This window comes from Gouania willdenowi, chromosome 22 (assembly GCF_900634775.1).
Source record: "Gouania willdenowi chromosome 22, fGouWil2.1, whole genome shotgun sequence".
Classification (NCBI taxonomy): Eukaryota; Metazoa; Chordata; class Actinopteri; order Blenniiformes; family Gobiesocidae; genus Gouania; species Gouania willdenowi.
Window position 1 is genome coordinate 13354999 of NC_041065.1, and position 23642 is coordinate 13378640.

The 23642-nt window shown below is 38.5% G+C and overlaps 1 protein-coding gene across 3 annotated transcripts in view; it reads left to right on the forward strand.

The window, feature by feature from the left end:
* The first annotated feature begins 3421 nt into the window (after positions 1 to 3421).
* Positions 3422 to 23642, forward strand: part of dph6 (diphthamine biosynthesis 6) — an 87192-nt gene continuing 66971 nt past the window's right edge. For 2 of the 3 annotated variants that reach the window (XM_028438902.1, XM_028438904.1), the window contains exons 1-3: positions 3422 to 3558; positions 7437 to 7528; positions 9298 to 9482. In XM_028438902.1, coding sequence (XP_028294703.1) covers positions 3536 to 3558; positions 7437 to 7528; positions 9298 to 9482 — 300 coding nt within the window. In that variant the 5' untranslated portion in view covers positions 3422 to 3535. Of the gene's footprint in view, positions 3559 to 7436; positions 7529 to 9297; positions 9483 to 23642 lie in introns of those variants that run through there. The other variant, XM_028438903.1, reaches the window with a different exon arrangement.

The window sequence follows — 23642 nt, forward strand, 5'->3', positions numbered from 1 at the left end:
GGCGTGGCCCAGCCCAGGTGCTATTCAGGGAATCTGTGGATATGAGTTTTTGAATGTGCAACATACGGTGTGGGAGTTATAGACCAAAACGCAAAAACCTTGGTTATAGCGCCACCATCATCAAATTGAATGGTCTCATCTGTGGTCTCATCTGTGTGAAAAATTGAGGACACTATTGTGTACACAAACAGACACGCAAACAAACACGCACGCCAACATGACAACCAATATAAATAAAGATAAATAATCATTCTAACTGGACCAATACATTTTCAACAATGAATCTCTCTGTGTAAAGTGAGGGGGATGATTTTCTTTTTTTATGCGCGCCTGCAATTGTTCAACTTTCTCATTTTCTTGTATCTAATTGTCTCTAAGTTTACTGGGAAAACATGTTAAATTGACTATTATTGAAATACTCCTGCAATGTTAGACAACAATTCATCATTTATTGTTCTTTGTGTACAACTGAAGGATTAAAAACAGTGATCATGTCAAACCAGAGCTACTTTAGACGCAACACTCATATTCAGTGTTTGCCACTTCATTTTCTCACTTCTCAAACTACGCTCACTCGTAGCCTTTCATTCAAAGTTGAAAAAAAAAAAAAACAAAAAACAAAAAAACAAAAGCAAAAAAGGAACCCACTCAAAAGCAGAGGGATGAAGAGACGTCGCTCTCAATTTTGTTCTCTCAGACAGAATCCGTTGCCTTTGGCCTGCTTAGGGGTAGAAGGTGAGTGAGGCACACAAATGCTGTGCAATTACTTTGCTCTGGCACAACAACAGAGAGCAAAAAGAGCATCAAAGGCTTTCCTCTGAGCAAAAAGGGGTGCCCTCAGAGGCAATGCACAACCTGTGTGTGAATACCAGTGCATGGACTTTGGGTCGCCCCTTGAGACCGAGGAGGGAAAGTATGTGTCAATAGAGTAGCACTACCGATTCACTTTGATTACGTTTTAATGTGGTGTGTATTGTTTGATGTAATTTAGAAATGATTCATAGGGGTTAAAATCATGTTAAAAAAGTTCCACATCTAAAAAGAAACACTGCATATCCATCCATCCATCCAACTATCCATCCATCACCATTTATTTTATTTTTTTACTCAACAGAAATTACTTGATTAATTACTGATATTGCACGTTTTTGACTTCTGGCACAGAGATCATAACTGTTTCCTTGAGTCAGTGATTGTGCATATGTTGATCAATGAATACTAGCTCAATAAACATTTTATGGTTTAATATTGACAAATCCATTCATCCATCCATCCATCCATCCATCCATCCATCCATAGATCCATCCATCCATCATCCATCCATCCATCCATCCATAGATCCATCCATCCATCATCCATCCATCCATCCATCCATCCATCCATCCATCCATCCATCCATCCATCCATCAATCCATTAATTCATCCTTCCATTCATCCATCCATTCATCCATCCATCCATCCATCCATCCATCCATCCATCCATCCATCCATCCATCCATTCATCCATCCTTTCATTCATTCATTCATTCATTCATTCATTCATTCATCCATCATTCATCCATCCTTCCATCCATCCATCCATCCATCCATCCATCCATCCATCATTCATCCATCCATCCATCCATCCATCAATCCATTAATTCATCCTTCCATTCGTCCATCTAGTCATCCATTCATCCATCCATCCATCCATCCATTCATCCATCCTTTCATTCATTCATTCATTCATTCATTCATTCATCCATCATTCATCCATCCTTCCATCCATCCATCCATCCATCCATCCATCCATCCATCTTCTCCCGCTTGTCTTATCCAGGTCATGGTGGCCCAGAGACAGTCTCTCCAGCGTGTCCTGGGTCATCCTCGTGGTTTTATTATTTGTCAATTTAAATTAATAATACGCTGCCAAATTCACTTTCACGAGAATTTCAATTCTGGCCTATTTGCGCAGTGTTGCACATCTGTGCGCAAGTTCACTTTTTTTTTTTTTTTTTTTTTACACGCTTTCACATGCATCCACTCTTAAGGCCCAAACATATTTGGGTGGGACGTCCACAAGGCCAGTGAGCACAAAGCTCAACTGTTACATCCACATGGACTCCGTTCCACGTACCTGGTGTCAGACAAAACAATGCTCTGCATGTATTTTTTACATTGACCCACACTGAATGTAACACCGACCTGCTTTTCACCCACCTGGTGAAACAGAGCAGGAGAGATGGAGACTAGCTTTGCGGAGAAACTGGCAAACGAACTACGGAAGTACAGACACATTCATAAGCACGTGACGTCCCAGAAAGAGTCCAACGACTACAGTGAAGCGCTAAGGATTGTGGGAAATGTAGGATTTTCAAGGAAACTACTACTATGAAAGCTCTGGTGAATGTGGTCATTTTGCATCGTCCGTGCCGCCTACGTTCCGCACGAGTATGTTTGGGCCTTTATACTCACCCTTTTATGCACACCACTAACATAAATGGTAAAAAACCTGGGATGTGTCACACCTGACAGGGCTGAGAAAGAGTGTTGGGTGCAAGAGACATGCAACATCTGCAAGATCTGACATGACAATATTAATATGCCAACATCCTTGATGTTCTTTGCTTAACTGCAGCCAGTTATAAGTCTTTAGTGACTGTACTGTCCAAACAGGTTGAAAAACAATTACATTTAGCAGCATACCAGAACACAGATGAGTTGACTAACAGCACTGATATTCCCATGTATTTAATGTTTGATGATGATATCAGAAATTTCCTTTGGGTAATTTCTAATGAAGTGCATTGATATGGAAGCCCATTCCCACCAGCAAAAAAAAAAAAAAACTAGGAAGAATAAAATAACAATGAAAAAAAATCTTCAGTCATAATTATGAGATAGTACCATAATTATGATATACTAAGTCATAATTATGAGATACTATCTCATAATCACAGACTGAGTATCTCATAATTATGACTTAGTATCTCATAATTATGACTCAGATTTTATTTTAATTATTATTTTACTTTTCCTAGTTTTTAATTCTTATTTTTTTCCTGGTGGAATTGGGCTTCCATACACAGGACAAATCCTATCGGATTTGGGAAAGAAGACCAGCAGCCTTCCCTTTTTGCAATCTCAGCTGAATTGACAATTGTCAATTTTGTAACACAATTTTTAATGTCAATTGCATAAAAACTGTCAACCCAACCTTTAAATGCCTTACATTTGACATGCATTTTCTAGCATTTTTACATAGAGATGTTAAGAGATTAATCCTCTCTGACAGTTAGAAATAGAACTTTTTTTTGTTTTTGTTTTTATCATTGCACTTAGTTAAAAGTTCGCTTTGATTTGCCTGAAAAACAATAAAGGTTTTATTTTCCATCAGGCATGGTTACGGACACTGCCTTACACAGAGGGTCCTTCAACAACCCGGAAGTAAAGTTTTCACATGCTGTTTACATCTGTGCAGCGCAGCGAGGACTGATACTGCACCACAGAGAGGATCCCCCTGCTGTTATCAGTCTGTTGAGCTTAAAGTAGGACGATGAAAGTAGTTGCGTTAATAAGGTAATCGCCACGTTTTATTTGAAGCGCACCACAACAATGTCAGAGATGTTTGGTGAGGCAGAGGCTTGTTTTAAATCAGGAAATGTTCACCGAGGCTATCAGCCACAGAAAAAACTAAATAACTGAGCGCAGCAGCTGTGGATAAACACTTAAAAAATAAAAGTTTTCCCGTGTAACATTCATATAAGACTTCTTTTCTACCGCTGTTTTAATGTAAACAGGTTGTGCCCAGCATTTATTTAGCTGTATTGACTAAACAAATTCAAATAACTGACCCGAAATGCACCGATGTTACCTTTTTTTTTTTAAATTTTTTTTTTATTTTATTTATTTATTTTTTTAAGTTTAATACTTATATATAAACGATATCAAAATGCTATCTGATATTGTATTTAATATTTTCATATATTCTTGTATTCAATGTGTTTTCCTATGAGTTGTTTTAGTAAATGGGAACTGACTGACATGAAGTTACAGTCACTTATTTTGAGTAGGAGAAATAAAAGGCTATTTATATACATTGTTTAAATAATCCCAGATTACATAGTGTTCATAGATTTAACGACATAAGGAACTGAATTTGTTGAATATATAGTTAATTGTTTTTTGTTTTTTTTTTAAACATATGTTTTGTTTTGGTATGTAAAACCTTTTTTTTTGCTTACTCAGAGAATTTAAAATGGTCTTAAACTGGCAATGCTGCTTCGGTTCTGAAAGTTAATTATACATAAATATTGCCTAATGACTTATTTGTAATTATTGTGTATTGAAATGTATTTATGTATTCCTTTATTAAAGTATACTGTATACAAACGAGTATAAAAGTATTAAAAAATATGTATTGTGATTTATAATATTAAAAAAAAAAATTGGTTAACAGCTAGCGATAATCCTTTATGGTTCTTGTTCCTATACTGTGGTTGTATTGACACACAATTCGATTATCATCTTAATGATTGGCTAGTTTATCCTGTAAGTGCACATTTCCTTCTCAAATGTAATCTGATTTAAGGAGAGTAGAAAGGTTTAAGTGAGTTTGACAAAGGCCAAATATTGATGGATAGACAGCTGGGTCACACATCATCTTTGGTAACTGCTGCTCTAATGGGCTGTTGTTTGTCTGTGTTTATCATTTTTAATCTAAAGTGGGGAAAAAAAAAAAAAAAAAGACGGAAGGAAGAACATGTTTAGATGATTATTTATATCCTGCTTGAGCCACATCTCTTGATAAAAGCTCCCGTACATTTGATCAAGATTATCAAAACTAGTAATGTCTTAATATGCTAAGATTTTCCTTTATTCAGACCACTTTTTTCAGTAAATTTGCTTAAAATAAAGTTGTCTGAATAAAATAAATCCTTAACATATTCAAAAAGAAGACAAAATTAACTTGCTGGTATTAGGAATGTGTTGTGCCAGCAGTTTAAATAGATATTTTAAAGTAAGTTTCATTACTGCTAATGACAATGCACTGTTATACAAATCCTGTAGATTGTGCTCACAAGTGACTTAAGGGTGGGAATATTTATCAGAATCAGAATTCCTTTGTTAATCTCAGGGGGAAATTGCTTATGTTACAGCCACAGAAAAAAAAAAGAAAAATCCCAAATAAAAGAATAAAACATTTAACAAGGACAAGAGAAAGAATAAACATTAAATAAGTGTGTAAATAAGTAAAAGACTGTTAAAAAAATGGGAATCAGATACACACACATTACAGTAGTAGATAATACTAATAATAATAATACATGTATTTACAAAAAATAACACAAATATACATATATGATTTAGATATTTACAACAATCAAGCTACGTACCTTATGATTCGATTAAATTACGATTATAAGGACTGTGATTCGATGATGAACAGAATCATCTCTTAATACGTATTTTCACAGCATTACTCTGTTTCTGTCAGTAAGCACTGATTATTTTTTATTTATTTTTTAAATAAAGAATTTGCATTCAGGCAGACTTTTTAACTTTTTTTTTTTTTATCAAAGCAGCAGTGGATATCTGGAAACTGTTCAGTTAAAACCGCATGGTAAAGTCCCATATTAGCAGCATCCTTGCAATAAAAATAACTAAATAAACCAAAAATTAATAAGTAAATAAACAAAAAAGGGCTTTCCTAAATTATATATTATATACAGTTTATTATATATACCACTGTGCTTTTGAAAATAGCCATTAACATTCCTTCTTCAGTATTTCAGTATAAATGTACACTTTAAATAAATAGTTATTAAAAAAGTTTGATCGCTTATTACTGTCTGAATGACGATGCATCGATCATTTCTCAAGCTGCTACAAGTGACGCTAACAAGTCACATCCACGTACACGTGGCTGACACAACTTAAACTCACTTACTCAGGAGAGAGACTAATGAAATTATGACATTACATCACAGTGTGGCATAAGGCGTTATATATAACGCATTAGACATTTGATCGATATCAATAGAAAATATGTGTATAGAATGTTCAATTACCAAAAACGGAAAGGCATTCTGGAGAATGACTTTAGCCACTGAACAGTAGCTGTGTACAGTAGCAGTTGAATTGTTTTTAGTACGAGGAGCAATATTGTTACATGTACCAGGACGGCCTTAAAACCTGAGATGATGAACCAGCTTGTTTTCCTTGCACCAAACCTACAGTAAAGCCATGGATGAATAAGTGCTTGCTTGAGTTATTTTATTTATAGGCTGGTTTGATATTTCCATTTATGACTGGACTCTGGGTCACAGATGTTCAGACAACCTCCAACTAACAACCAAGTTTATTCTGATTTCTATTAGTATATTGTTACATATACCTGTATTGCCTTATAGCCTGAGAAGGTGAAACAGTTTTAAATGTATTTATTTTTTATTTTGTTTTATAATTTTATGGTGGTTTGATACTGACATTACACTCTTTGTTTCATGCCAGAGATGTTATTTCTACCTCAGGTGTGCACTCATTTATTATTTATAAAGTGCTTTGCACATTTTGTTCGACTAAGCATTTATTTAATGTCTATGTTTGCAGTTTGTTTATTTATTTGAGAGTTTTTCAGTTGTTTCCATCTTTTAAAGATTAAATATTACATTTCAGATTAAATTTATAAATTCAGCCTTTTTTCTCCTGGTTCTCATCCTAAACAGGTTAAAAATACCTAATCAATAATTATCGATATCGACTAATATGAAATACCTCTATCGTGATTAGGGTGGGAAAAAAAATCGATTTCACGATATATCGCAATTTTTTGGGTGCCGATTTTATATCGATTTAATTTAAAAAAAAATAAATTTTAATTAATTTTCTAAAATTATTTTTTGGTTAATCAATATTTTTGTGTATTTGTGCAATATTTCAGTGATTACAATGCTTTCAATGTGTAATAATAAATACAATGTTTTGATTCAATTTGTCCTCTGAATGATCAACATCTTCTGATGAACATATACAGCAACTTGATCTTTCATGTCCACGTTTAATTTTGATATTAACTGGGTAGAATATCGCAATAATAGCGTATCTTGACCCATGTATCGTGATACGTATCGTATTGCAACATCCTTGACAATACTCATCCCTAATCGTGATACATTTTGTGGCCTATATGTCTCAGTCTCATTTCTGTTTCTGTGATCCATGGACGTCTTTTACAGACATGCCAATAACCAGAAAGGATAAACAATAACTGGTGAATGTGGAGGGAAAAGACTGGCCTGTGCCACCCAATGGAAAACAGACGAGCTTTAGAAGCTCAAATTACTGAAGAGCTTGATGCTGTTTCCAAAGGGTGTGAGAAATGCTTTGGAATTGTCTGCATTTCAATGACGTGAATGATGCTTCAGGTGCGTGCACGTGTTTGTTCTGTGTTTCAGTGGAGGCAAAGACAGCTGCTACAACATGATGCAGTGTGTTGCTGCTGGCCATCACATTGTAGCTCTGGCCAACCTTCGCCCTGCACACACAGGTAAGGGAAATGACCAGGATCTACTGGGACCAGCAGGGTTTGAGGGTGCTTTAACACATACTGTTAGTCCGGTGGACACGGTGCGGTTCAGGCGGTGAATCTGCAACATGCCTATTGGACAGAATACTTCAGCCTCTATAGATGAAAAAAACACTTCTGTCAGGGTGGGACTTGTGGAGGTAAGGATTGCAGCCAGCCAATTGGGGACGGGCATGCAGCTGCACACATTTTAGATTTTAATTCTTTTTTTTTGGTTACGTTTAGGGACGGATTCACTAAAGGTTTAGGGGTATTAAAACGTGTACAATTGTCACTCCACGCGCTAATAAAGGGTACAAACTCAAGGCAATCAGGACTGCACATCTTCATTGCATCACAATGTGCTCTCAATCCATTTAGCATGTTTCCCTCTGATGAATATGTAAAGAAGGCGGATCTCATAAGGGGCGCAAAAAAATGGGAGGGGGCGAAACGCTGATTTAAATAGGGGCGGTCTCCACCACTTCTGCACGTGCACTAATCATTGCTGCAATCTTAGTGAATTCCTTGCTTCAGGTGTGAATACTGCGTCATCAAAGGTTTTTGGGAAGCAAGTGGTTTACCACCCTTTATTTCAGATCTTAGTGAATCCGCCCCTAAGATGTGTATATGGGTAAGTGGTGTTGTTGATAAATCCTAGTCCAACTCTTAGCAAAACTATTTGAATTTAGTATATTATTTTGGCTGAGAATGGTGGTTTGCAATGTTTTGGTGGCTTCTTATGTCACGAAACAGCACTGTTAGCCCCGCCCTTCATATATAAAAACTAGCATTTGTCGACTGCAATTTGTGGAGAGTATGTTGGATTTAGATAATTGTGGATAAAGAGGTGTAGGTAGTTAACATAGCATAGATTGTTCTTTGGATATTTTATAGTATAAACTGGGCGTGTCTTAACTGCTCCAGGAGCCACGCCCATAATCAAGGCATTTTTCTGAATTTCCAGCTTAGACGCATGTCAACCAAATCCTTGGGGTAACAGTTACTCTTTAAAGTACTTTATTAATGGATATATTAATATGCATTATCAAATAATAGTAATACATTGAACAATATATAATAATGTTATAGTAATTTACTTTGATGCATTCATAGCTGAGCATGTACTTGTTGATTGCTTTATTTTTTACCGCACTTTACACTAATTAATATTGTAGGAATGTGAAATAATGTCTTGCAACATACAAGACATGACAAAAACAATGTATATATATATACAGTGTATATATATGATGCACAGACAATACAGTACATACACAATACAATAAGACAGTAGGTGAGGAGTGGATTTTTACAAATTTACAGGTGAAATCATGTCTAATCACGTCATGTGCATAAAGTCACATGGGTCTGCTTTTACTGCTGCTAGGTAACAAAGCAAATTTTGTCATTTTTTGTTTGTTAAATTTACAATAAATTAATCTGTTATTATCAGGCAATTTTGATCTTGATCAAAAGTCGTCATTATTAGATATTATCTCATTCAATGCATTGTTATTCATGTTGCAGGAAGCCCCAGCTCAGCTGTGGCTACAGATGCAGCTTCCCTCCAATAGTCTGACTATGGTGTGACAGAGTAAAAGTTTCTGTATCATATATTCAACCATAAGCGTTGTTAAGCAGAGTTTCATCTCAGATGGTTTGATGTGTGTTTTGTGGACTGGTTAACTTGTTGGATTGCCATATGACCAATGGGCGTTTGATCAGATGTGTGTTTCTCTGTGCCGTAGATGAGTTGGACAGCTACATGTACCAGACAGTAGGCCACCAGGCTATACAGTTGTATGCCGACGCCATGGACTTACCTCTGTATAGACGCACCATCCAAGGCTCAAGTCAGAACACCAGCAGAAACTACAAGGAGACAGAAGGGGATGAGGTGGAGGACCTGTACCAGCTGCTGCTCCTGGTTAAGGTCAGTTTACCCTTTTCGATATGTGCAGACAAACCTCTATAAATGCTAATCCTACAATTTAAAAACCATGTAAATAAAGATTTGGAGTTTTTTTCTTGGTTTGTTCTGGTCACTTGATGCTATGGATGGGAATCGAAAACCGGTTCTTTCTGAACCTGTTCCCAGTAATCCAATTCCTAGGATTCGTTTGTTTGCTTGTATTTCAATTCCGCTTATTGGTTCCTCTTACGTCGCAAATACTTAACAATAAACTCCTCCAGGTCCTGTATATTGTGTTTATGCTAGCACCAAGTGAAGCTTCTTCCATCATATAGTTGTTTGCTGTCCACCACAAAGAATCCACCTCCTCCACCCACAGCTTTTGGTTAATGTTGTTTTTTACAGAATTATTATTTGTTTTATGTCTGAATCAGTTGGATCAAGTTGTTCAAGTTCAAAAGAAGCACTGTCAATATTCTCAAATGTTTAAAGCCAAAGTGTTATTAATTGTGTATATTATTATCCAGTGAAAACAATCTATACCTGGTGGATTAAAAGAGAGCTGATATCCCTACAGGAAATGAAAGAGACAACGATAATATAATAAAGAGTTGAGGCAAACAAATCAATTTATATTATTTAATTCCCTCACCCATTGAGAATCGATAAGGAATCCAATCGATAAGCAGCGTCGATAATGGAATCGGAATCGCTAAATTCTTATCAATTCCCATCCCGATGCACATCGTTCATTCAGAGTGTTTTACAGCTCCTTGTGTCGAGGGTCTCAGCACACTTTCTGTGAGCTTGTAATCCTACTCTCTAACCCATTGTAAATTTCAAACACCAGTTTAAGCGTTAGTGCTTTTATACTGTCTCGTTTACTTTGTGTTCATTTAACTTCCAAAAGTTTTTTTTTTCTCAACCTAACTCTGGAAATATTGTCTCTTGTGTTCAGCAATCAAAGTTTTATGAGCCAAAATTTTGAAAGAGGTGCCCTTGAACAATGGCTTCACAGGCAAATATCCGTTCTTTTTTATCTCACTTGACAGATCAGATGCAAAAAATAATCACCCAATTAATATTTCATCAAATACCACTTTTGCCAGGACGCTGAGGAAAAATTCGTTTGATGCCAAATTATGTATGAGACCTCGGTGGTCCGTTGTGGTGCAGGGTGGCTGACTGACAGGTGAGAGATAACTGTGTACGTGTGTGTGTGTGTAGGTGCGTGTGTGTGTGTTTAACCGCTGGCACTGCCTGCCTTCCTGACTACCTAAAGCCACCCAGACACACACATCAACTGCAGCTAAAGTTCTCCATCGCTGTCTGCACTGATACAGTGTTGGATTGATCTCAGGCTACACATCATCCTCTCTAACATGATTTCCTATTTTGGTTGGCACCATCTAAATTGAAGTGTTTTTTTTTTTTTCTTTCTGAAACAGTGGCTGGGAGTTTAGTGTGAAATGGGAGGTTGCTAAATGTGATCTAAATGAGAGAGGTGGGATGGGGGGAGTGCAGGCACGATGTTCCATCAGGTCTGTGTAGTGACATGCTCCTGTTGGAGCTTAGGACTGCTCCAGGGCCCGTGCATGTCCACACACTGCCTTAGTGGCAGAGGCCAGTCAGTCTGCCTCAGGGCTTTTCGCGCCCTCTGCCTGACTTTCCTTACCATCGCTGTAGAAATCCCTGTCTCTACACGAGTAAGCTCTTGATTCTGTGTTTTGTGTAACTACCCATACATTTACTCAGTCTTACTGTCAAAAAGTGAACATCTTTTTTTTTGGTATGACGCTACGGCTGCACAATTAATCAAATTTGAATCGTGATTGTGATTTTGGCCTCCACGATTAGATTTACCTGATCGTTGGCGATTTTTACATTTAAAATGTGGTCTCTGCTGCATATCTAATCAGGCACTTTCTCAACCCCAGTCAGTCTATACCTCTCCCTCCTTGTTTGTGCTTGCGCTTGTTGCCCCGTCTGAGTCGGCACGCACAACCTGTGTGACTCAGCAACAGTTTGACATAATAATACTAGGGATGTCCCGATACAACATTTTAATTTACGCTATGATACCGATATTGCAGCCTTGCATATCGGCCGATATTGATCCGATATCAGCGTGAATCACAAATATTTTTTTTTTTATTTCTTCTTCTTCTTCTTCTTCTTCTTCTTCTTCTTCTTCTTCTTCTTCTTCTTCTTCTTCTTCTTCTTCTTCTTCTTCTTCTTCTTCTTCTTCTTCTTCTTCTTCTTCTTCTTCTTCTTCTTCTTCTCCTCCTTTAAAAAAAAAAAAAAAGTTACTTATTTTGTAGTGTGGAATGTTAGAAAGGCTTGATCAAGTGATGTTTCTCAAACAGAGAACAATAGTCAGCAACAGTTAGTATGAGAAAAACAACTGACCCATTTATTATTAACCAATTGGTTACATTAATTTTAACTTCCAACATAATATCTACAGTATTCTACAATTGAAGGAAATAAAGAAAAAATGAATTTTGAAAGAAAGAAAAAAAGAAAAAAAAATTGGAAAATCCGGAATTTTGAAGCTGATATTTGATATTCCCGATTTCATATCGGATCGGGACACCCCTAGATAATACTCCGTTAACTTAACGTGGAAGTGTGCGGCAGTCAAAAAACTGAATAGTTTTAGGGGTTTTTTTTAAGTGGGGAGGGCGCTTGTGTCGCATGTGTTGACACGCCTCTAGGAGGTGATTTACATAAGTACCAAATGGTTTAGTATTAATTAATTGATTAATTAATTAATTGATCCAGCGGACACTCAAGACAGAAAATGTTGACACGCTGGTGTTTCTTGCACAAAACCTGTAGGCTCAAGCCTAAATGTTCTTAACTTTTCTTTAATCGCTGTAATTGCTTTCAAGGAGTTGCATTCTATAACAGTGTATTTATAGTTAGCCTATATTAACTTTTACATTTTGGGGTAAATGTTGTAGTATTTATTATTATTCTATGTTTAAAGCTTTTCTTTTGCACTCTAAATTGTTCATATATTGTTTGTTAAAAAGTAGTTAAATAAACATACAGATGAATGATTGTGATTAAAATTTTTATCCAAATAATCGTGATTATCATTTTGGCCATAATCATGCAGCCCTATATGACGCAATACGCAGTTCAATCCAATGCCTGCGGTGAAGTCCCTAATTGCAAAAAGCTGTTAATTTCCTTTTTGTAGGGCTTTTCTGGTCTGACCTCACCAGTCAGACAGGCCATAGATCAGGGCAGCTGAACTCCCACAGGGCCCTCGTAGCCTTGCAGACCTCCAGTCATCCCCACGTTTACCCCTTTTTGCCATCATCAACAGACCTGCACTATAAACAACAGGCTTCCTCCCCTCCCCTTTGAGTGATGGCGTCCATAAGAATACATGTTTTTTTAAATCTCACATTTCAAGCCGCGGCTCCCAAAATTTTTATCCCCTGTGTTCTCACTAATTGATAGGTTGACAAACTTTTACTATTTGACCTGAAGTTCATAAGGTAGTGTAATATTCAGGGTTGTGTAATTCTACCTCAGTCTCATTTAAAATCGATGTAGATTATGGTCACACGGAGTGGAGTTTTATACATATTCATAGCTGCGTTATTCTATTTCCAAAGGAAAAAAAAGCTGACTTTTCCCAGGGGAAGTTTATGGTGTTGATGATTAGTGAGAGCAGTGATGGAGGAGTGAGAAGGAGGGGAAAGAATACACATCTTTTAATAATGAGTTGTTAAATCACTGCATTTAATACAGAAAACGAACAGTTTTACTCTGAGAAAAGTGTGTTATTTTGTTTGGGAAGTGTGATCTTTTGAAAGAATTCTTCCCAAGTGAGTTAGAATTAATTAGAACCTACAAGATTATATTTGGAAAATGACACTTTAGTAATGATGAAAGATCCCCCACCCCTTCTTATTTAAAGTTGATGAGTTTTCACTGGAGATCCTTCCCCACATTTCTATGTTGCAAGGCTGACAGCAGACTCGTAGTATAAGCCAACAGTGCCATCTACGGTTCATTCCCCCGAGCTGACGAGCCCAGCTTGCACTGCAAACATTTGCCTCTGAGGATGTTTGGAGTCATTGTTAAAAAAAAAAAAAAAATCAAAGGAGGAGATCAAATTCTTTAGGACTATTGTCATAAATGAAAGAAAAAAAAGCCCAATTATGAAAAGGGGGGGGAGTAGCCATCATTGCCTGGCAGTGGTGATAATGGCCGATGACAATGTGTCCTTATCCGTGGCCCTTTTGCTCTCATCGCTGGCTGCGTATGAACGCCTTTCTTTGAAGTCTGAAACTTGATAGACATGCAAGCCACACCGAACCCTGTCCCATCCTGCTATGTGCTGATCTTTGAACCTGCTCTTTGAGAGGCAGAAGAAGCAGTTTGGTGAGACACATTATATGACTTTGACATTGAATACTTAGGGCTATATTTCATAGAGAAGGGGATTTTTTTTTTTTTTTGGCTCCCTTATTCATCTTCAAAATGATTATAGAGCATAAGTAGCTTTTAATGATTTCTTATTTGTGGTTTAGCGTTCAAGTGTTATGTCTTTCTTTATTGTGTGTAGATTTTCAAAATACAGTTAACTCGTGTGTCCATACTGCATTGTGTGGCTAGGCTTCTCCTATTGTGATCCGCTGTGATGTGTGATACAGATCAACAGTGTCAGTCACCTCTAGCTGTAATGCCAGTCCCCCCCGAAGCCCTGCAAAACCCCTCATATTAGTCATATCACATCCCTCAAGTCCTTTATCCTTCCCTCTGTGTTCTGTGACCTGACACAGTGGCTCTTTATGCCCCATGACCCTGCATGTGTGTGCGTGTGTGTGCGTGTGGGTCGGTGCATGCTGGTGTGTTCAAGGTCAGGTCAAACTGGGCTTCTGTTATATGATAACAGGTTTATCTCAGCTTCCCTTACACAGTTCTGTCTCTCTTTCCTCCCACCTTGCCTTCATTCAACGCATTGCGTGAGGCATGCACAGACACCATCATTGGTGTCTTTCACGTTTATTCATTTACTCCGTGCCAACCTCAACAGCAAATCCATAAAACTGAATTTAATGGAGGTATTAGTTGTACATTTTTTTGTCCTGTATTTACTGCTGAATTGTAAAGATGCAACTGTAAGCTAAACATGTGAATACAAGCTATTACTGTGCCAAAAAATATTAAATGCCCATTGCTACAGCTCTGCAACCTTTGAGCTGATGACTGAAGACAGACATTTATGCTCATTAGGCTGATGAGGAACAATAGATGATCTCTACGCACATGTTCTATTCTGCCAGCTCTAATCAGCAGTGCGGTAACATCTCTGTCACAGTAAGATCCAATTTTGGAAATGTTACTTTCAAATCTTATTTCTCATCCAGCGGTGCACTTATGTGGTGCCTTTTTTATTCTTCCAAAAAGTTGATCCCTTAAGTGGCTGACATAAAACTTCCCTCATCAAGTAGGCCAAAATCTTCTGAGATGCCAGAGAGACAATCAGTCCACTAAGTCTCTACGTTCAGTTTTTTCATTTCTTCATCCTTTTTTTTCTGTTGGCATCCATTGCATTTGTCTGGCCCGTACAGGAGCCTGGCACAGACTTGTACCAAGTGCCCCGATGAGGGTGCTTCCTGCTGTAGAGAGAACAAGCGAAAGGGGCGAGGGAGAGAAGATGAAAAAAAAAAAACAGATGTAGTAGAGCTGGCTGGCGGGCGGCTGAGTCTCCAGTTGATCCTCTAGCTCTCTAGTATTGATCAGTCAGCCGAGGTGTTGTGAGACTAGATGTTGAGGAGGGGTGTGAACTATAAAGAGGAGGTGGTGAGGGTGTTCAAAATCAAAGCAGCAACCCTTCTCTGATTACCGGCGTGGTGCCGCATTAGATGCACATTGGGGGCTCAACAGGAAAATGGATTTCTTTAAAAAGCTACTTAATACATAAATCATGACCTCTGGGGTCACAGCAAGGATTTAGGAGCTCAGATCAATAACAAAGATAGTACAGGCCAGTTGTAGCTGATTTGCCGACAGGCCTCTAAAGGATGTTGATGAAAGTAGATAACAAGCAGTCAAGGACCGATGGATAAATACTTTGTAAAAAGTTTGTTTTGCAACATCTCAGGAAAGTTTACAGTGCCTTACTCAAAAATACATTACAAGGCGAGCAAGTATGGATTGCCTCAGCTGTCACTCTGACTTACCTCTCTGTGTGATCGTCATTGTTATCTTTTGCTTTGGACTGGGATTCTTGTATTTATGTAGGTGGACACAGTGGCAGAGAGGTTGAGATTGCAGGCTTGTTTTGCACACGAGGAAGGATAGCATTAGTGCTGAGATAATGGCACTGTGTATTGTTCACTGGCCGTGTGGAAGTGGTGGGACAGGATCTATTAGATGCAGGCCCATTTCCCACCAACTGACGCTAGCAGTCCCCGCAAACATTAGATAAAGGCTTGAGCCCGAAGCCTTTGTAATTTGTTAGTATTTTTCTGCTTAATGTACTTTGCTCAATCTTGTTTAGCGATGATGGAAGCTGATAGCCTTATCTTGCCTTGCCAAGGGCATGAGCTACTACAAACTGCTTGGTTGAACATTGTTCCAGTGGAAAAAATATTGTGTTCATGTTTTTTCCTTGTTTGATTTTGATGTCGCATGGATCAAGAGTTTTTTTTCTAATTTTTTTTTTTATTTATTTATTTTGCTTTTAGGCAAGTTGTCACCTGTTTTGCATTGTAATACATATGAGATATCTTATGTTGTTTTACTTTTTATAGATATTTATATATATATACAGTATATATATATATATATATATATATATAACGTTTTAATTCAGTTTTAAAAGATTATCTATTTTCCTTTTGAACAAGTTTTATGGCTCATTCTTGTCACTCTGTGTTTCATCAATCCAAAACTGAAATATTCTGTGTAATGAAAGTCATTAGAATGAAGAATTCTGGTTAAGACTGGAGATAAGATTCAGAACTGGCAGACATATTGTTCACTCCTTCAACTCCCTGCTTGTCATGCACTCAGGAACTAAGAGAACTTGGATTATTTATTTTATGAGCCATTCCCCACAATAGAAAAATGTGTGGTGGGCCCCATCACCTCCCACTGCTACAGCCTCAGTCTGAAGGTAAGAGAGTTGGTCAAACCAGTCTTTCTTTGTTATTTTTTCTCAATTTCCTACTTGGAGATTGGAGGTAAGGGAAATCCATAATGGTTTAAACTTTTGAAGATGAAGCAGAGCATATAGTCAAAAAGCCTTGGAACCTGATCTCAACAGAAAAACATGTACCCGGTACTTTGAGTGTGCTCATGCAGGAGCAAGTCCCCTATTTCGTACATACATGGACACCAATATGCGTGTGCGTGCACTCTTTGGACTAGAGGCATGTTCTAAACCATGAAAAGTATACTTTTGCTCGGCTTTGATTTCATCCCTCTCACTTTTGGGAGTCAGTTTCCTGTCTCATATACTCACTTGCACCTCAGCCTTGTGGGAATGTTACTGACAGATCAGAGGGGCTCCGGATGTTTCATATCTAACTGAAAGCTGTTGCTGGACCTATTTGTTGGAGTACCTCAACATTTTAATGTTGAGGGAGCAGATTGTATTTGTAAAGTTCTAGGATTTCTTCTAAGCTCAAAAGATCAAGGGTTGACTTAATACTTGATTGCGGAAGAATATTCGTTCAAAACTTACTTCTTCACTGACAGGTGTCTTGACTCCGTGTTTACAGACCCACACAGTATATACTGTAGCTGAGAGGAAACTCTTGAAATGTTCAGCTACAATAAAGTTGAATTTCTACTTTTTCCACCTCTACTATTGTGCATTTCCACTAATGGTCTGCGGCGCGTGAACCAGCTCTGGATGCATGGGCTTGACAAAGTGTCTGGAAAATTTTTCATGTGAAATACGTTTCTTTAAATCCATGTCGTTCTTTAGTAACCCTGAAGTTTTAGTTTCATTCCATTCTGGACACTAATCAGTGCATACTGGCTCGTCATTCGTGACATTTCTCCGGTTTGATCGGCAGCCCTCACTCATCGCATTGAGGAGACATTATGTCATGTCACATCCTCAGTTGGATAGGCACACCTGCAGAGGATAATGCCTTCAGCTCATCTGCCTCCTCTCTTCAACTTGAATCATCTCAGGAACTGGTCTCCGCTTTGCAGTCTTAAGTGCAGCTGTTTTTGTGAGAACTTTTGTTTTTCTTATTTCACCACTTTGCACGGTTGAGGACTGACACGTGTTGAGTCATCCTGCAGTCTCATCTACAAGCACAAAAGGAAGAGCCTGTCTTTCAGCAACTGCTTCAAACATAAAACCTCACCAATTAACAAGCTGGAATGTCTCTGAAAGTGTTTTGGGTTCAAGGCTTTGACCAAAGTTTATTTTTTCAGACAATTTCTAAGCCTGCATGTCAAACTGACTTTGTCATGATGGGCCATGTTCAGAAGAAAGTGGCCTCGCCTCAGTTTCATTCTTCACAATGGATTGAATATTTGCAATAAAAAGGCAGAACTCACAAATGTATGAAAAAGCAAAATCTTTGCCTCCTGTACTTTACCATACTATTTTTTGTCGGGCTTGTCCCAATAAGATATTTTAACAGTCAAATTCTCTTTTACAGACATATTCAACCATTGACTTTCCCAGTAGAAAGAGCGTTTTTATTAGAAATGATGCCTACTCGAGAAAGACTTAAAAAAAGTAGGTTAATTCAATAAACGTTAATATACAATATACATTTGATAATCACGCTAAACTATCAGACTAATTTTTCAATAGTCATTTTTTAAAACTCGACATACATGAATGTGAGCGAAACACAGAACTGATGGAATGCTACTATACCAGAAAACCCAGAGAGTGGAAATATGCAGAGAATGTGGGACCTTTGGAAACTTTGAAAACCCACAAACGGAGCAAACTAAGAAACATCCAGTACCACATTGTTCCAACATCCGTAGTTGCCAGCTGCTTTCACACCTAGAGATTAACAACAATGCTTTGGCATGGGGGAGCCCGGACACCGTGTCAGCCTGGGGATTGCATCATCATGACATCAAGCTGTATACTAAGAATAAGTGAGACAGTGAGTTATTGATCCAAACCACCAGGATTTACAGCAGTGTTGTCGTATACTATCAAAAAGAGGCATGAGAATCAGGACTGATGGCGTTGACCTACTAGAGGGAATGATTGGAGATATCCAGGACAGGTACCTATGGATCCCACAGGCTAATGTAAATGAAGTCAAACAGCCAAGAAGACAATCTGGAAATCCTAGAGCTTCTTTACCAACTGGAGAAGTCACCTTGTCCTTGACGTATACATGCCAATACAAGATGATTATGAACAAACTGATTTACAACAAATTGGCAACATCTACTTCTACCAGGCTCCAGTCATTTCCCATGTCTGAGTTGTGAGGACAGCCCTCCATGCCCCAGGACTATGTCTGCATTACATTAAACACAAGCGCTTGACCCTAGCAGGCCCCGTCGTCTGAAACATCTACTCAAGCTACTTCAACAAGACTAATCCCCCCCCCATTCCATGTTTCTACAATGTCGGCAAACCAGGGAGAACAATCCCATTACAGTACAACAGGCCCGGACCTGATCTAATGCAGAGGACATTAAAACCATGTCCCAACCAGTCACTTATTTAATGGATCTGGGAGAAGAGAGATGAAGAAGAGGAGCGACAGAGAGGATGTTGAAGAGAAAGGGGGCTGGGTTTGCCAGTGTGGGGTCAGACACGGTGACGATGTGACAAAGTGATTGCGTCAGTAGAGAAAATGTGATGGTAGCCCGGTGCCCTTGAGCAAACTGTCGTTCAAACCACTTTAATTAATTTCTCCACCCTTTTCTCTTTCCCATCTCATGCTGTCACACTCAGGCGTGATACTGAATAGTGGCTGTAAGATATTACAGTTTACATGGGAACAACTTTAGAGCTGATGGAATGATAATTTCATAAATGAGTGGTCTTGTGTTGGGATCTGCCTCCTCTGAACTACCAGTTGTCAGTGTAGACAGAAAGAAGTTTTGCGGAACCCACCATTTTGCTAACCGTAGTTTTGTATTGTTAGGGTCTATAATTAAGTTCTCGCTGTGACAACCATTGACAAAGAGTTGATGAGGTTTCTGATGTATTCTATAGGAATATGAAAATTGAATTTTTAATATTTGATGGTTTTCTAATTGCCTTGGTTGCGGTTAATGGCATAGATGGTGGAACATTAGTCTGTTTTGAGATGTAGCTGTACGTTTAAAGCTATGAGCTGACAAAATAAGCGCTGGTAGAAATTTCACGAGTAGATGCATATCTTGACTGAAGGCATGTCTGTGACTGTGAATACATTTGAACCAGTCCTTTACTCCTGTTACGAAGATAAATGTATATATAATTACAAAGTATATCATGCACACTACCTTGATGTAGTGTTTAATAGCCGTATCGTTTCTTTGTGGAGCATGTCTGCTGGCCTTAATCTTCTTTGCAGTTGACATCCTAATAACTCAGCCCTCTCCATCCATTTCCACTGAGACATCCGGATGTGGGGGCAGGATTAGTTTAATGAATTTGACAATTAGTAACAGAAGTTAATGACTGCATGGGGCTAAGTACCCTGATGGACATGGCTGGAGGGACTGAGGACTACGATAGCTCTGGGCCATAGATCCTCATTATTAGTGTGTCTGCCTGCCAGAGAGGGCAGGGAAGGCCAGGCCCAGCCATTGTTTTGTCTGACAGAGCTGTGTGGGGGCTCCAGTATTGAACAATGCCGTGCCAGAATTAGTCCTGCTCTGGGCATGGGTTAATGCAGGGCGTCAGGTCCTGCATCAGGTGAGGTTGCCTTTAATGAACCAGGGTCGGTAAATGTTGAAAAAAGCAAAGTGACATGGGATCAGGGCAAGCAGGGTGCTCAGACTTTTTTCAGAACCTGTCCCAACAGATATGAAGAATGAAACATGCTTAATGGGACACAAGTGGAAGGTTGACCTTTTGAATGATACGTCATTTAGTTTCAAAGATACCACTGCTAATGCAAATTAAACTTTTTTTTTTTGTTTTTGTAAGGTTCAATATTATTTAGAGAACAACACAGTTTAGAGAGTGTTTTACATTTGCCCTTCCAAGTTGGTTGAGAAAAAATATTTGCACTAATTTACAGTGTTGAGTCTTAAGCCTATGGAAGTTACTTGCTTGTTTGTAGAGCGTTTTCACTTCAGTTTTATTCCAGCAAACTAAATGCATGTCCAAAAAAATTAAGGTCCAGTGTTTGACTGGCCTAATCCGCTGTTCACTTCTGTGCCTTGAACTCTTTGACGGCAGTCTTTGTCAATCTGACCCATACTACATACCCAATGATTTGTAAAGCATGTATGAACAATTATTATTGACCAAAACACTTCAGAGTCACCTTATCAACTTTAGAGAGGAATTTCTGATCAAAATCATTGATGCCTAAACCTTTACACCAGTGACTGTTCAGTCATTAAAAGAGTCATTGTCACCATGATTACCTTGTGATGATGAATATCCAATTTCCTATACAATATTGCATTGTCATTTCTGCAACATCTGTCTAAATTCCCAAGTATTGCTCATCTTCTAAAGCCCCTCTATCAAGGGTCACCAACCTTTCTCAAGCTACTACTGCTACTTCAAAGGTACTAAATAATCTGAAAAGACTACCAGTTCATGAGATAGAGTAAGAAGGGCTTTTCATAAATGATTTATGTATTTGTTTATTGTATTTATTTAAATTTCTTGTAAATATGTATGTTTGAGGAGACTGATTGGTAATTGAGTAGTGGATAAGGGGTAGGTCTAGATAAACTTATGCTTTATCCTACTTCTTTTTGGACATGTTGGGTTCATATACAGTGGACCAAAAAAGTATTTAATCAGCCATCAATGATGCAAGTACTCCCACTTAAAATGATGATTTTCTGGATTTTTTTTTTCATTTTGTCTCTCATAGTTGAGGTATACCTATGATGAAAATTACAGGCCTCTCTCATCTTTTTAAGTGGGAGAACTTGCACAATTGGTGGCTGACTGAATACTTTTTTGCCCCACTGTAATTGTTGTTTTGACTATTCTATTTCTAATTTTGTTGTTTTTGTGTTTTCCGTTTACTTTCTTGTGTTAATCCTTGCACATTTTCAAAATAAAGCAAAAAAAATCAAAATCACAAATGGATGACTTGCAGTAACGTAAAATGGTAGAAAATACTTAGGTTTCAACATGTAAGACTTTATTTGTCTTAATTTATGCAATTGTTTTATTTTCAAATGACCATTTGTGAAACTTTAGAGATGGATAATTTAATATATAAATGTATCAAGTGCTGCAGTGTCTAACTCTATTAAGGCACTTAAAACATCTGTCTTCTGTATATTTATTTTTGTGAGTTTGAAGCCTGGCAAGTTAATCCAATTTTAGATGGAGTTTATTGGTGACTAGTGTTCCTGTTAAATCAGGCCTGAGGTCAACCCATGTGGTCCATGAGGGTAACCTGGTGCTCTTGGGCACTGCATGTGTTGGTGACCTCTGCCCAGTATTCTTACTGAGTCACTGGGTCCATCGCACATTGTAAGTTGGGGTACACCTTTGACAAGATGCCACTCAGTCATAGGGCTAAACACATTCAACCTGCGTAATTGAAACTCTCCAATCAACCTAACGTTTTTGGTTTTTTTTTTTTTACTTTGGGAGGAAGCTGGAGTACCCAGAGAAAACTTACTCAATCATTGAAACGTCACACAGAAAGTCTCTGGCCCAGGAATCAAACTCACAGAGTGCTGTGAGGCAGACGTGCTACACACTACACCACCGTGCTGCCTGAAAGCAATCCAATGTGTGTGTCAGTGATGGTGTCAGTGTGCATGGTTATGTTGCACTGTGACATTACTGGCAAAAAGAGAAGCTATTTAATTGGTCATGGTGGACTTGAACCTCAGAGGCTCCTGTACATACAGCTTTTTGCCTCCAGAAAAAAAAAATGGATAGAAGTTGACAACAGAAAGATAGAAATTCAAAGAAAAGCTGTTATTTGCGATTGTCTCGTGACGCTCCAATATTCTGTCAACTCCTGCCACATTTAAAGCAAATCGACCAGATTGGTGTCGGTGCAGCACACTTTGTCAACTCTATAGTCTGTCTGTTCTTCTTCTCCCTCATCTCTTGGTATCCTGCACTTAACTTCCTAATTTGCCTCTTTAGGGAGTGAGTGTGCATTTAGGGAGACGGTTATCATTGCGTTAGAATAGAGTGATGGCCTTGAGGCTCACATAGAGTTACATGACACTGCCTGAGGCACCCTTAGTTCTGTGCTGGGCTGAAATGTTATCAGCCTGAGTTAATTACTTTCACAGGGCAGTAGAATTTACTACAATGCACAATTCAGCAATGGACACATTAGAGATATTAAAACTTAAGTACTGAACTCCCCTTTCTTTGAATCTCCTGGTGTTTAACTTTAGGTCAAAGAGTGAAGATATTGCTGCACAACACACATACACAATCGTTCATGCATCCACATACGAGAGCCTATCTTTTATCTGATTAGCTGGCACGCCTATGTGAAGCTGTGTGTATGTGTGTTGTATTTGAGGCACAGTGTATTACAGCTCCGCATCAGGCCCCAGGCAGGGCATGGATTTCATTTAGGAAAGTATCCAAGGTTTACACGCTGTTCGCTTTAATCAGCATGTTTATCAGGCAGAGAAAAATTGCAGGAAGGGACCACAGGGAGAAGGAGGGGTAGCGGGGGGTTATCTTAAGGACCAGTAGCCAGGGAAATTGATAATGGCTACAAGGTAATTTACTGAAGACTCTCGCATCCCTTCACTGCCTCCACCCTCGCCTCTCATTCTAATTACAGCCCATGTAATGTTCTAATGAATCTGCAGGTGTGTGTGTGTGTGTGTGTGTGTGTGTGTGTGTGTGTGTGTGTGTGTGTGTGTGTGTTAGTAGGGATGGGGCACCCAGCTGGGGATGGGTGGCGCATCAATGTCTGTGTATGTACAGTATGTCCGTACATCAGCATGCAGCCACTGCTTTAACATGCGTCAGTGCAGATCAAGCCTGTTTTCTTGAGCAGTGATTGAATGCATCTCAAGGCTGTGTCAGTATCTCCT